This window comes from Cicer arietinum, chromosome 1 (genome assembly GCF_000331145.2).
Source record: "Cicer arietinum cultivar CDC Frontier isolate Library 1 chromosome 1, Cicar.CDCFrontier_v2.0, whole genome shotgun sequence".
NCBI classification, from domain to species: domain Eukaryota; kingdom Viridiplantae; phylum Streptophyta; class Magnoliopsida; order Fabales; family Fabaceae; genus Cicer; species Cicer arietinum.
In genome coordinates this window covers 22,666,951-22,682,473 of record NC_021160.2, presented here as the reverse complement: position 1 = coordinate 22,682,473, position 15,523 = coordinate 22,666,951, and the positions used below count along the sequence as shown (strand labels likewise).

The 15,523-nt window shown below is 31.3% G+C and overlaps 2 protein-coding genes and 1 non-coding gene across 4 annotated transcripts; 2 read left to right on the top strand and 1 right to left on the bottom strand.

Moving 5' to 3' along the window:
- Nucleotides 1-615: 615 nt before the first annotated feature.
- LOC113785196 (small nucleolar RNA SNORA69) lies at nt 616-745 on the top strand. Its single transcript, XR_003471352.1, has one exon. It is a non-coding gene; the product is annotated as a small nucleolar RNA SNORA69 (small nucleolar RNA).
- A 5,901-nt stretch (nt 746-6,646) lies between these two features.
- LOC101499821 (transcription termination factor MTEF1, chloroplastic) lies at nt 6,647-7,792 on the top strand. Its single transcript, XM_004488275.4, has one exon. The coding sequence runs from the start codon at nt 6,662-6,664 to the stop codon at nt 7,655-7,657; it is 996 nt and encodes a 331-aa protein (XP_004488332.1). The 5' UTR covers nt 6,647-6,661; the 3' UTR covers nt 7,658-7,792.
- Nucleotides 7,793-8,383: 591 nt separating this feature from the next.
- Nucleotides 8,384-14,262, bottom strand: LOC101499306 (uncharacterized). Of its 2 annotated transcripts, XM_004488273.4 has the most exons (6): nt 13,632-14,254; nt 11,480-11,988; nt 11,306-11,364; nt 10,825-10,923; nt 10,523-10,699; nt 8,384-8,764 (listed from the first exon to the last, which is right to left on the bottom strand). In XM_004488273.4, exons 1-6 carry the CDS (start codon nt 14,123-14,125, stop codon nt 8,696-8,698), a joined length of 1,407 nt encoding a protein of 468 aa, XP_004488330.1. In that variant the 5' UTR covers nt 14,126-14,254; the 3' UTR covers nt 8,384-8,695. The 2 variants fall into 2 exon arrangements, with proteins under 2 accessions (XP_004488330.1, XP_027189438.1); XM_027333637.2 differs by lacking the exon at nt 8,384-8,764 and having other exon boundaries at nt 10,603-10,741; nt 13,632-14,262.
- Nucleotides 14,263-15,523: the final 1,261 nt, after the last annotated feature.

The window sequence follows — 15,523 nt, the reverse complement described above, 5'->3', positions numbered from 1 at the left end:
ATATATACGTATCTGAATGTAGGTAATTAGGTTGTAAATTAGGTTGTATATATGTATCTGAATGTAGTTACTTAGGTTGTAAATTACAGAGTTACATATATGTTAATAAAGTTACAGAGTTCTGATTTCTGTTCTACTGATTGTGTGAACTGATTGTCTATAATATGTTCTGTTCTACTGATTGTCTATAATATGTTCTGTTCTACTGATTGTGAAGTGATTTTGGATCAAAATAATTTTGGATACAAAGATAAAAGACAGCGCTTTTTAAAAAAAATGCCATAAAAAGCTAAAAAGCGCTTTTCATTTCAAATAATTAATTTACAGCGTTTAAAAAAAAAAACACACACATTTTACAGCGCTTTTTTTAAAAAACGCTGTAAAATATTGTTCTAAAGCGCTTTAATTGTTCTAAAGCGCTTTACGAAAGCGCTGTAAAATGTACAAGAAAAGCGCTGTAAAATGCAGACCCATAATATGAAATTATGGGTGGGCATTTTACAGCGCTTTTTTGAGTAAGCGCTGTAATATGCACACCCATATATGAAATTATGGGTGGGCATTTTACAGCGCTTTTTTGAGAAAGCGCTGTAATATGCACACCCATATATGAAATTATGGGTGGGCATTTTACAGCGCTTTTTTGAGAAAGCGCTGTAATATGCACACCCATATATGAAATTATGGGTGGGCATTTTACAGCGCTTTTTTGAGAAAGCGCTGTAATATGCACACCCATATATGAAATTATGGGTGGGCATTTTACAGCGCTTTTTTGAGAAAGCGCTGTAATATGCACACCCATAACTCATATAATGGGGTGCATATTACAGCGCTTTTTGTGAAGAAGCGCTGTAAAATGTGCATAACAAGCGCGCGTTGTATTTACATGTTTTATAGCGCTTTTTTAAAAGCGCTGTTGTATCATTTACAGCGCTCGTTTCCACAGCGCTTATTTTTTTGAAAAAGCGCTGTAAATGGCTTAAAAAAAACGCTGTAAAATGCGTTTTTTCGCGTAGTGGAATCCAAATTATTTTTAAAAGAAGCCGCTATATTAGCCTTAAAAAAAAGAAGAAGCAGATAACATAAGAGAGCTTAGATCGATTTAGAAAACTTTCTCTATTTTTGCCCAACTATTATATAATGTTTATAACAAAGATAATATATTTTTCCATAATTTTAACTTTTCTCAATTTCTCTATAAAATCTTCAACATCTCTGTTTTTGAAATCCGCTAAATTGCACAATACTTCTTTATCGTAAGTTTGATTTTATTTAAATGAATTCTAAAACGACCATGTGAATAATGACTATATTATCCAGTAATTAACTTCTTTTTTTTTATTTGGGGTAAGTTTCCTTGACCAAATTTTAAAATTGATCTTTTAAAATGTATTCTCATATTTTATTTTTTGATGTTTACGCATAAATTATTGAATTGGATCAATAGAGGATTTTCACTTGTTGACTCAAATTAGCATGTCAAAGAATCAAAATAGATAAGGATGAGAGAGTGTTTGAATTCATGAACATATTATAATGTGAGATGAACAAGAAAGTCGTATTTCCCTACTAGCTACGCACAGTGGTAGTCCTATTTAGTAATAATTAAATTAATATGACAAATTGGAGCTTTGTAGGAATAAAATATGAATTTAAAACTTTTATAAGGGATTATGTGATTTAATTTCTATGAATGTGTAATATATGTGAAGAAAACTTATTTTTTTTATGTTGTTTATGTTTAAAGTTTGAAATTTCATGATATATGTGAGAAATTTTAATCTTTATGACAATTATTTATGAATATATGATTTTTATGATATGTATGGTGAAAGCTTGATTTTTACGATGGGGATTTATTAATATATGATTTTCATGATAAGAACATGTGATGTATCATTAAGGGTGAGAATAAGTTAGGCCAGGTCAGACTTTAAAAAGCTTGAGTCTGGCCTACGATTAATTTTTTAAGCCTAAGTCTGGCTTACGACCTATCATAGGTTTTTTTTTTTTCGGCCTGGCCTAGCCTTTTTAAAAGTCTAGTCTGGCCTGAAAGCCTATTTAAAAACCTTATTAACATTAAAACATTTAAATGTTATATTTTACATATCTATATATATAAAACAAAAAATGATTTTTCTAACAAAATGATTTTTAAAAAATCTGAAACAAACACCATTTAAACCCTAAAAAATAATTTTTGGTTTCAAATAACAGATTTTTTCCTGAAACAAATGCACCCATTATTACTTCAAACAAATATGGAATGACTACTGAGTGATTGCTTAATTGATAAACTTTAAAATATGAAATAATATTATTAATAAATAATAATAATAATAATAATAATAATAATAATAATAATAAAATAACATTAATAAATAATAAAATATATATAGGTTGGACTGTCAGGCCTAATAGGCTTTTTTATAAGTTTGAGTCTAACCTATTTAAATAGACTTTAAAAATAGTCTGAGCCTAGCCTTTTTCTTAAATAGGCCAGGTCAGGCCATAAGTAGGTCAGGCCATAGGTCCCTAACGGACGGCCTAGCCTATTCTCACCCATATGTATCATATTAGTGATTTTTGAATGAAGTGATGATTTTGTATAAGTGATTTTTGAAGCATGTGATATGATCTTAGTGGGTTGTGTGAGAATATTTGATTTAGATAATACATCATCATATAATGGCATATGCATCTTTGTAGTAGATTTATTTCTCCATTGATATGTGTTATTTTTCTAGGTAGAAGTTGCCTTTGTGACATGTTTATTTACTCCATTGGTATGAGTCATTTATTTGTGTAGAAGCTGCCTTAATGACATGTATTATATCTTGATCATATAGTTTTAGGAGCATGCATTGTATTGCACTGTTTTGTGATTGTTTTGTTGTGATTAATGTGTATCTAATATGATAGTAATTTCTTTTACTAATTTGATGTTATAATGAGATATTGTTTTTCCTTTAGTGATTTTAATGTTATAATATAATATTATTTTCTTAATTGTTTTGATATACCGTAACGTGTTATCATACGACTTTAGTATGATTTTTTGCGTCTTCTCCTTCTTTATATTATACTACTAACATGATTTCAAAATTTACCATTCATTATTTATGTTTGACTGGATTGACTATGTGTTTGAGAAATCACAATTATTACAAGATAGTGTGTCTTAAAGTTCAAGTTTTGGAGAAGTTCTACTCTGATAATGACACTGAAAATGGCTCTTTAGAATCTTATATTTAATTATGTCATTTGACTAGGATGTGTTAACGATGTAATTTTCAAAAATAATAGTTTACTCTATTTTATTGTTATAATAAGATAATATAATATTATTTTGAAGAGCGATGTGTTTTTATGTAAATGTGAAACTTTAAATATTCTTGTGACTTTTAATGAAATTTGAAAAGATTTTTATTTAAGTGATTTTCTTTCCTCTATAAATTTGTCACCAAAAAGTATGTTACAAATGTTACTATCAAAGTATTTTAGTTTAGATTGTCACAAGAGATAAACGAGGAAGTGTACATGGATCTACCATTGGGTCATCCTAGCAAGGAGAAGAATCTAGTATGGAAGTTGCAAAAGTTACTTTATGAGTTGAGACTAAACTTCTTGGCAATGGTTTCACAAATTTTCATCTACACTTTTAGCATGTGGTTTTACTCAAAGTACAACTAATAACTCTCTTCTTACCTAAGGAAGTGGTGTAAATCTTATTACACTACTAGTTTATGTTGACGACGTAATCATTGCAAGTTCAAATTCTACACTCACTCAATCCACTCAAGCCATGCTGGAATTTCACTTCAAATTAAAATTATTAGATGGAAAACTATTTTATTTAAGGGATTTTGATGCCTTGTGTAACTCAATTGATTCATAATGAATGCGATAATGCAATTTCCAGATTCCTTTTCTCTCAACTACAAACTGATATCAGTAGCATAAGAGATTAGGTTTTTGCAACCCAACTCTCTCACTTTCACAAGGTGACTATCTTACTTATAACCCAGCTTCTCAAAATGGAAATGAAGAGGTACATTGGCAAAAAGCGTTCTTGACCGATGGAATTCCAAATCAATGCCGTAATTTCCTTAGTATGATTTTGGAGTTTTGTGTTTCTCTCTCAAGAAAAATTTATTTGAATTTGGATGAGAAGCAAATAAAGAGGGAATAAAAGATGTTATATTTATACCAAACAAGGTTTGGGGTTTTCTAATTTTGAGTTTTAATTTTTATAAATTTATGATTTATTTTTGTAATAGGAGTTTTCTAATTTTTTGTTTTAAGTTTGTTTTTTTATGGGCTTATTGACGAACATGATTATGAACAGTGTCGGGGTTTCTTAAATTCTTTTTTAAAAATATTAAATAAATAAAAATAGAAAATGTTGATGTGGCTTGCCACTTCATCAATTTTTAATTAAAAAAATTAAAATAACCAAAGTGTTATAACTAAATCGAAAAATCATTTACATAATCCATCTCATGTGCATAAATCCTCGAGATTCAATGGCTCATTAGAGAAAGAATGCGGGTAATAAAACTACCAATCTATTTATTTATTTTTTTGTTACCATAGAGGAAGAAGGGAAGAAAAACTTGTTTCAATTGAAAAGTGGGGTTAGATTTCAATAGATAAGAAAAAATATTTCATAGTATTCAACAATTTTGTGGATATTTTGGAATATTACATATTTGTAACTTTTGAAATATTCTAAAATATCTAACAATTATACATTATAAACTATTCTAAAATATCTACAAAGTTGTAGGTATATTAAGTGTGAGAAAGTGTTTTATATTAGATAAAAAAGTGGATGTTGAGCATTATATAAAAGAGAAGATCGATATATTTAATGCATTAAGATTTGGTTGAAGTTGTGATGTTCAACTCACTTGTGTGATTGTTCTTAATCAAATATAATGAAATCAAAGACAAAAATAGTTGTCGGAAGAAGGATTTTTGCATCATTTGTAGTCAACAACCTCACACTTCTATTTTTAAGTCGAATAATATTAAGTCAGTCCAATTGACTTATTAGTCGATCAATGATACATTATTAGAATTTGAGTTGAGCATAACTCATACTAACAAAACTGCCTTATAAGGTGACATGTAGCTCTTTATGAATTATTATAGAGATTTATCTCTTATCAATGTAAGACTTTTGCTTTTTCCTTCGGACCCAAAACTATTGGACTTAATGTGTGGATATAAATGAAGGATGGTTTAATCAATAGGTTTTGATACCATTTTAGAATTTGAGTTGAGTCTAACTCAACCTCACAAAACAACTTGTAAGGTGAAGAGTGTCAGTTTTTATAAATTATTACAAAGACTTATCTCTTATCAATGTGAAAAATGGATTTTCCCACCAATTGATATAAATATCAATTACATTTTCACATTATAAGTAGACCTTGTCCATGTTATTTTCATAATCAATAATTATCGATTGGTAAAATTATGTTTGCGATTTTTTTAAGTATGACTCACTTACTCACTTTTTAGGATCAATTCTTTAATTTTTTTTCTTATGAGTTAATCATTTAAATTACATTATGTTTACATTGTTAGTCATTTGTCACACTTTCAACAATGATTAGCGCAATCAAATATCTGATCATTAGAAACAATTTCAAATGCTACAATTTGTTCTCCACATAATCACATTGATCCTTTAGAAAACATCTATCAAATCCTACACTTTCTCTAAAAACATGCATGTATAGTCTCTAAAAACTTGATAATGAATATCAATCCACATAATTAGTGTTATTAATTTTATCCACTTGTAAAATTACTTGTGCAATTAACTCACTCCGCTATTTGGATTAAATGTTAATATTTCATGACAGTAATTTGAGAAAATTGTCAAACTTAAATGACTTTATACGTAATTTAATATAACATAATGGTAATTGAATATAACATAAATGATCGATTCATGAAGAAAAATGAACTTAAATGACCAAGCTAGAAAAATAGTCAAACATAAAGGATTAGTTAATAAGAGCAATTTAGAAGGTATGTTATCCGTATAAATTAATTTTATGCTAATAAATAATATGAACTGTTGATTTTATTATCTGATCACCCGAATGTAACTACCATAATAAAATAACTACATAATCAACAGTTTGTATTGTTGTCAGTGTAAAAATATTTACACCAACAATGTACGTTCATTAAACTAAAAATGAATTTGTGTTATTATTAACCCATTAGAATACTTCATTAACCACTGTAGTGCAATTCTCTAAAGTGATTAATGTCATGAATTTTAGTATTTCATAACATATATATTAAATAAGTGGTTAATCACACATATATTGAAGTGGTTAATAAAATATTTAAAGTGATTAATAACGAAAACATGTATACGTCTCACAAAAATATCTCTCTATCATTAAAAGAATTTTGAAAAGAAAAAAATAGTGAATAGGTTAAAGTTAAGCAACTAAAAAAAAGTTTAACAAACCAAGAAGGGACATTAATCCAAATTGAAAAAACAAAAAAAAAAAAATTTAACAAGTAAGCAAGTGCATGATGGACCATACTCAATCTCATAAAAATCTCTAAAATCCATTTACAACCAATCAAATTTAAAACACATCCACACGTGTCATGTGACAAAGCTATGCAACATCTCCATAATATAACATCATCCCAATTTCATCCACCCACCCTCAACACCACCACCGACACCACCACCATGTTTCCAGCTGCTAGAACCATAGCTTTACACTCATCATCCCTATGCACAGTCTCTTCTTCTGATAAACCATCATTCCCTTCTTCTAATCCAAAATCAAACACCCATTTATCTTCAAAACCCAAAAGTCTCCTTCAAAACCACCCACTTTACACACCAACACATGAAAAAATCTCACTTCAATTCAAAGAGAAAATCCTCTGTCTTGAAGTAATGGGTGTTGATGCAAGTAAAGCACTTTCTCAAAACCCTCAACTTCACTCAGCTACCTTAGAATCCATTCATTCCATTATCTCCTTTCTTCTCTCTAAAGGCATTCAACATAAAGACTTACCAAGAATCTTTGGCATGTGTCCAAAGATTCTGACTTCTGGCATAAAAAATGATCTTGAACCTGTTTTTGATTTTCTCATGCAGGATCTTAAAGTCCCTGATCATAGCTTTAGAAAAGTGATTAAAAAGTGTCCAAGATTGCTTACTTCTAGTGTTATAGATCAGCTTAAACCAGCTTTGTTTTACTTAAAGAGACTTGGTTTAAGGGATTTAGAAGCATTGGCTTATCAAGATTGTGTTTTATTGGTTTCCAATGTTGAAAGGACACTTATTCCTAAACTAAAGCATTTGGAGAGTATTGGATTTTCCAAAGAAGAAACTAGATGTATGGTTTTGAGGTGTCCTGCATTGTTGACTTTCAGCATTGAGAATAATTTTCAGCCTAAATTTGAGTATTTTTCTCTGGAAATGAGGAGGAAATTGGAGGAGTTGAAAGAGTTTCCTCAGTATTTTTCTTTTAGTTTGGAGAATAGGATTAAGCCTAGATATATGGAGGTCGTTCAGAGTGAGGTCAATTTGCCTTTGTCATTGATGCTTAAAAGTACTGATGATGAATTTAGGGAGCTGATAAAGAAAAGGGGGGGATGATAATGTATTAGGAGAATTATTATGGTATGTGTATTTATTTATATACGTCAATGCATACTTTTCCTAAGGAAGTTGGGAAATTTGACAAAGTGTTTATATGCTATATATATATATATTTTAATTCCTTTGTACTGACTCTTTAAGTGACATAACTAATGTTATATGTTGTTAATGTAAATCTTGTTGAATTAGTTGATGATACATATATATATGGCAAGCAAGGAAAGATGAAATGTAATTTATGAAGAACAAGTTTTAAGTAATTCCATATTTTTCAATGGAACTTAGAATTTCATCATCATGGTTATAGCTTTTAGAAAAAGCAGAATGGAAATTCAATAAATTTTTAGGAGATAACAGATCAATAAAAAGGAAAACATTAAATATCAAATTATGTAGGTGTAGAAGTTTCCTTATTTTCCTTTCTATCAATATTATAGGTAAAATAAGAGTAGAGATTTAAATGGAGGTAGCATCTGGACCAAGGCCTGCTTCAGAGCAGTAACTGATATTAGATTCCTGGTATATTTCAACATTTTATTGAATCATATTTAAGAAAAGGCCTGCAACCACAATTTGAGCCGTGGTATCAAAGTTTGTGATGTCTATATGACTATAATTAAAGCTATATCAGTCATAATTTAATTGCAATTCTCCGTAATCTCAAGGATCTCGACGCAACTGTGACTGCAATTTTAAGCCTTGATTTTAAATGAAAATGAGATATAAATGAAATAGTAGGGTTCCATTAGAATAACAGAGAAACAGATTTGTTGGTTCCATGTCATCATATACAAGTCAAATACAAGCAACGAAATAACTTTCTGTTAAATACTTCAAAACTGATACATACAAAAGCATAAATAACTTATGATACACATAAATAAAATAGTAGAAAATCCATCAGACAACTATTTGTACAAAGGAGATACTGTTTTCAAAACTAATGTACTTAACATGTCCTTGCTTCTTAGAAATGAACACTTCCATCAATCTGAGTGCCTGATGTTAGTTCCCAAGCTTTCAACCAAAACTGAGTTATCCGCATTTAAGAGTGATTTGCTGCTTAAAAGGAAAATCTTCAGAAATAAATGTAGTCCATGCATCCTGTTACAGAATAAAAAATGTGAACTTAACTTTCATTTTTATCCTATTTTTTTTAACATAACAGAACTATTTCATTTCTTGACCAATCAAATGAGCAACACAACTGGAAACATAATAAATAAAAAATTGAGGTAGCGTTAGTAACAGAGTTACATAATTCGCATGTAACCCCTACGAACCGCGAATTGGTTCGTGAGTACCGGTTCGCGGTACTTTTGCGAACCGGTTTACCAAAATTCGCAAACCGGTTCACCAAAATTCACAAATAATTCACTAATTTTGACAAACTTAGTTTATATAAACTTTAACTGCATTAATATATAACTTTTTAACTGTATTAATATATTGCCACGTACTCCTGTACTAATGTGGTATAAGCACAGATACAATTACTCTTGTACCAAGAATTGTTGTACTTATATAGATAACTCAACTTCTAGTATTTTAGAAACAACCGATGTGGGACTAATTAGAATTGTTGTACTCATATAGATAACTCAACTTTTAACATTTTAGAAACAATCAATGTGGGACTAGTATTACAAGTTCTTCCATTTTTTACATAACTCAGTACTCCCACTCTTGTGTTAAGACCATTAATTTTTTTTTGTTTTTTATTTTAACATACCGATTTATATATTAAAACGTACCACGAACCGAACTGCGTACCAACTATGTATACCCCCCACGTACTGAATACTTTGAAGGTTACGTACCGCGTACCCGAACCCGTACCACGTACCAAAGAGAATTGAGAACCAGGTGACTATGGTTAGTAATAGTCACCCTTGCCAACACATGAGCTATCATACTTCCTTGCCTCTTAGGCTTTGTTTGGGAGTTTAGAGGGGAGGGGAAAGGAGGGTTTTGGAATGAGGAGAACATAAAAAAGTGACTTTGTAGAGAAATAGTAATAGAATACTTATGATTAATAATATATTTTAAATTTATAAGGTATTATAACAGTATGAAAATGATTTGAAGAATTTGTCCAAGTCTTCCAAAATCCTCCTTCAATACAATTTTGTAGTTCCCCCAAAATAGAGGGAGTTTGTTTTATGAATAAAAACAAAACCCTCTCCTCCCAAAAATCTTCATTCCTCCCCTCCAAACTCCCAAACAAAGCCTTAGTGAACACAATTATAACATTATGTAAAAAGAAGATATCATCCCACTACAATTTTGTAGAATTGCGCCAAATTCAAAGTAGTCTACATGAAGATGATTGAAATTGTTAAGTACTGCCTTAGAATCGAATAATCTATATCACTTTGAAACTTAGTCTGTCAAAATCTATCTATTAACAATTTATAAAAGTTGAAGCGCGGGCCATACAGCTGCCACATCAGCTTCTATATTTCTGCCACATTATTAAACTTTCAAAATCTTTGGTTTAACAGAGAGATTCTCTTAATCTCTCTTTTTACATCACTCAATCCTATTGACTGATACCCCTCCTCTTCTATTTTCATTTGTTGACCGCCATTTTTACCAAAAAACTTTCTATCTTCTCTTCATCCTTTTTTATTTGTTACTCAACCCTATTAATTGACACTCGCTATCGACAACCTTTTCAGTACTATCAACCAATATAACCATATATTTAATACCGATACACAAACAGGAACAAGCCACCCAAAATTAAGAGCACCAACACCATCAAAACAATTTCATTTCTCTATTTGTGTAAAGCATACATATATATCCTATTTTTATGAGAATGCATAGGTATATATCTAATATGTATATTTTACAAACCTGAAGAATGGAGAAAGCCTTCTCTGCTATGTACTTCTGTAAGAGTTTTGCTCCTCTTTGCTGCAGTTTATCAGGGTGGAGGCATAATCTTGCTTTCTGATAGGCCTTCTTGACTTTTGAGCTTTCTATTATGCTCATATAAGGAACAGCAGACCAGCCACTCTCCGGCCACAGAATCTGTCAACGAAAAACATCTAACCATGTCAATTCTTTTGTTATCTGCATACATCAAAGTGGTATAAAATTATAAAACATTGATAAATTGTTGAGGATAGGAAATCAAGAAGAAAAAAAAGCATTACCTGATGAAGTGTTGAAAGCAGTAGCCTGATGTCAGTTTCTTTGCCAAATGACGACAATCTTATATCTCTGTCCCACTTCTCTGTTTCTGTCTGTACCTTCTGCAGAAGCACAAATTCTTTACTATCTTGTCAGATGACCATACTCATGCATGTATGAATAAACCTCTCTTTTACCATTTCTTTCATTGAACAAGTGTTTTTATAAACATGTGAAGTGATTATTCTGAAATGGAAGTGTTGTCATCAAACATTTCACATAAACAATAAAAAAAATCGGGCAGTATGATTGTAAGGATCATGTCAATCCAACATGCACATGCTTATTACCAACATACACAAGTGAGAACATATCTACTAAAAATGGAAACAGACATTTTTATAATTAGTATTGAGAACATATCTACTAAAATTGGAAACAGAAAAAACAAACTAAATGCATCTTATTCAATTTATGCACTTATGGTAACCCAATATAATGTACCTTTGGAGATTCAACCATTCCAATTTCATCATCATGGTATTCACTTGCACAAGGCCTTCCTGCATAGAGGATCCGAGGTAAATATAAAGTGTCTACCTTGATCTGTTTCAAAAGATATATAGTGCATTAAATTTGTATGAGACATTTTTCTATTTGTGTGGTCAAGAGAATCACCTTCCACCTCAGCAGTTTCCTCATTGCCATCATTTCTCAAGCATGTTTCTTCATTAGTTCTTGATTGAAACTTCTCTTTGGCCCACGCAATCGCTTCATCTATGGCTTCGGTTTCACAATTTTCCTCTCTAAGGTTGGAGTTGACCTCTATAACATAGGAGCTCATAACTTCATCCTCATCCTCATCATATTCATCCTGATCTATAACTAGTTCCGGAAGCACGTGATAGTGAACCGATGATTTTGGCTCAGGTTCTTGACAAACTCCAGAGACAGCAGAAAATGGGGGACTGAATTCCCAATCATCTGTAGATACTTTGGTGCTTTGATATGAGTTGGATTCAACACTAATTGTTTCTGGGGATGGGACTCTTCTTGAGTACCCATTATCATGACAATGGAAATCAAATGATTGACCGTTACAGGGAAAAAGTGGCTTCCGTTGTTTAATTGGCTGTTCCTCATGCATCAAAGTGGATGAGTTCCATCTATATGGGACATTGATTGGCCTGTAACAAACATTCAAGAAACCTTAGAATTCCCATACCTATTCAAAGTTGGATTTGGCTTTAGTAAGCTGAGTAGAGATAAGTTATATTACTAGTAAGTTATATTACTAGTAAAAATATGGTATTTTTAAATAAAAATAATTGACATAGCGAAATTATAGCTCATATTTCAATTACTAATCTCAAAATAATTCAAGATTCAAGTCTTAAAACAAATGACAATTAAAGATAAGTAGCTGGCTTTATAAAATTGACAAAAACAAACTGGTTGGCTACACTACATAGGAGGTGATTTATTAGAATGAATCGGGATTCATAATAGTTAATCGAGATTTATCATAATGAATCGAAATGCAAAATGAGATTTGTGCTCAAAATAGATACACACTAGAGGTTTGTATTGACTGTGTTCAATTTTGTATTGAATCGAGACACGACTCGCAAGTGTCTTAAGATATTGATACCATTAAATAGTAAATCAAGTGTTGATATTTTAATACACCTATAATTTGTTGTGCATGTGCATGTGATATGAAACTATCAATGATTAATGTATTTATCAAAGCTTCAAATTATTTACTTTACACTCAAGCAATTCTCTTTAGAGGAGACAAATCCACATAATCTACCATAGTTTAAGAAGTCATTTAATCTTGTATACAGTTTTGCAAAATCTCCCTACACATTGAGGAAAGCCTAACTAACTAGAGAAGTAAACAAAGCTTAAGCAACATAAAACCACTAAGGTGCTGCACAACTTGCATTTTTTTTTCCATGACCATGAATGATTTTGTTAATTGCCTGATATTTCCTTGGCCAATAATTTCTGAAAGCTACAATTAACCTTAGGGTTATAGATCACTAAAATATGATTTTCAAACATCTTAGTTTGTTTCCTAATCAATTGCATAAAAATATACTTACACATTCAGTATCATAGACATTATATTCATATCCAAATTTAGCTCTAGATTTGCCGATAGTGTCCAAATTCAGCAAGCTCTGCCCAACTTCTAAGCATGAGGATCCCATAGAAATTCATCCTTATACTAGGGATTTAAAAAAGTTGCCAATCACAATTTGGGTGGCGATATAAAAAATTGAGTATCTCGCGTCATGAGGAATTCGGATTCCCTACAGGGAATTCCAAATTCATATATTCAAAACTTCATTACTTGTTAAATCAAGATTAGACATTTCAAAAAATTAATAGATTTTAATTTTTACTTCATAACTAAAAATACCAAAATTATATGTAGACTTTCCAATAGATCTAATGGCTACCGATGTCCCGACTTTATGATTGTGGAGATTCCGACTGTAGTGTATCCCCGTGACCAAAATAAAGGTCATATCAGCCATATTCGATCTTGATTTCTCCAATAAATCAAAGATGGCGATGCAACTGCAGTTTAAAACATTTCCGTATATCTAAAACATTAAAAAAATAAAAAAATAAAATATATATATATATATACACTCTGTTCTAAGTACTGACGAATTTAGATACCATTTCACAGCAGCAGGAAGAGTATATCTCCAAATATACTCGTGATTTATATCAAAGAGGGTATAACTGTCAATTCCCAACATAACTGACTGAAACACAAATAGTTAATTGGTTAGTATTTCAGTTTGAGTACCTGAGCTTTGAAGCAAAGTCTGACAGTGCCACGTCATCACCGATAGCTTGCCGGAGAGGGCTCAGGTCCTCGGAACTGAGCACCGAAGATGAGTTCGACTTCGATTTCGCTTTAGATTGTGACCCTGACCGCTCTCTCGATCTCCGGTCATCGTCCGACTCAAAAATATCTCCGTAAAACGCATCATTTTTCGCCGGAATCCGAAACACCGGCAAGCTCCGGCCACCTTTAAGTGGCGCCGGAGATTTAAACGCCGGCTGCTTGAATATTTCCTCGTAGAATGCACTGGACCTGGAGAATTTGTGCGTTAGAAGGCTTCTAGGTGGGCCTCCGAAGACGTCTGAGAAGTCGTCGGCGTTCAAGGTTTCCGTCTCCGAGACGCCGGTATTGGAAAAGACAGACCGCAGCGTTCGTGAAGATGAGCGGTCCTCCATTGATCGCCGACGAGGAAGCCCCGACGTTAATCCCATTAGCATTCTCCATGACTCGTCCATTTTCCGGTGAGCTTCTTCTTTCCACTAACCGGAATATCCACCGGCAGAAACAAACTGTACGTGTGCTTATATATAGAACTGAAAGAGAACATAACAAGTAAATTAAAATAAAAAAGAAAAAGTGACTTTTGTGAAAAAAGCCATTGAGTGACTTTTACTCCTCTGCTTTAGATGTTTATGCAAATATTTTTGTAAATATTTCAATAAAAGTAACTTGAGAGTAAAGCAATTATATTTGTATATATTTAGCTGAAAGTTAGTTGAGTGACAAATTCAAAGTTAAAAGTTAATTTTAGAGATGAAAATTCCAAATTTTAATTTCAAATCATTTATTTCTAAAAGTAAAATTAATTATGCTCATAACAACTAAACATATTAAAATGAATTGTCAACCTCTAAAACAATTTTGCATATTCTAAAAATTTAAAAAAAGAAAGCATTATTTTGATAATCTTAATAACTCAAAATTTATATGCAAGAGGAATCATAACTTTGAGATTTGATAATTTTGTCTTAAATCTCTCGTTCGTTAAGAGGAATGTAGTTTGGATAATTAAGATTTCAATTGAAAAATAAGTAAAATTTAATTAAAGATTATTTTAATCATAGTTTAAAGTTATGGATAGATTCAAATTTCATCAAAATTGATTAATTATTTGAGATCAACCAAAATTGTTATTATAAGTAGAAAATCACTTTTTGATTAATTTCGAAGTCGTGCTATTATTGGTAATTGTTTGTTGAATGATCAATTTTTGCTTTTTTGAATGATTAGTGGTGATGAGTGATCGGAAATGCATATAGTGAGATATATCGTGTAATGTGTAGCCTTGGTTACTTTGATTACCTGGAAAGATGCCTAGGCTGGAATTGAAGTCCCTACAGACATCATCATGCATACAATTTTATTATTATTTCCTTTCCCTTTACATTATGCTTTTAGTTTTCTTTTTAAGGTGGGGCGAGTTGTTTTTTGTTTTGTGGTACTGTTTACCCTTTTGGTTGTCCTCACTCACTCTTGATTTTGTAGAGCCATGATAGTTGAGTGCATGATTTGAAGCATAAGGAAGAGAGTAATAAGAGGATAAAATGCATTTTTTATATGTGACAGTGTGAGTGTGTGTGTATAATATTGAGATGTTGTCACTCTTTGATATGATTTTGATCGAGGGAATTTATATGAATATGTGAGAAGCTCTGTATGGATTTATGTGTATGGCTGAAGATAAAGTTGTCAAAGGGGCAGGTGAGTGAAAGGGTGATTGATACCTCTAAAGGGAACAATGCATGCCTTAAATTGATTTGTGCTCAGAAGCTTTATCACTTACCCTTTACTTCCATTTAGAGAGATCATAATCACTACTTCCTCCGTCTCATTGTTTAAATTTTTTATATATT

Coding starts and splice junctions, on each gene's coding strand:
- LOC101499821 (XM_004488275.4), top strand. CDS start 6,662: ATGCAACATCTCCATAATATAACATCATCCCAATTTCATCCACCCACC.
- LOC101499306 (XM_004488273.4), bottom strand. CDS start 14,125: ATGGACGAGTCATGGAGAATGCTAATGGGATTAACGTCGGGGCTTCCT. Junction 11,989..13,631: donor GACTTTGCTTCAAAGCTCAG/GTACTCAAACTG, acceptor TGTTTGTTACAG/GCCAATCAATGTCCCATATA. Junction 10,924..11,305: donor GAATGGTTGAATCTCCAAAG/GTACATTATATT, acceptor GTGCTTCTGCAG/AAGGTACAGACAGAAACAGA.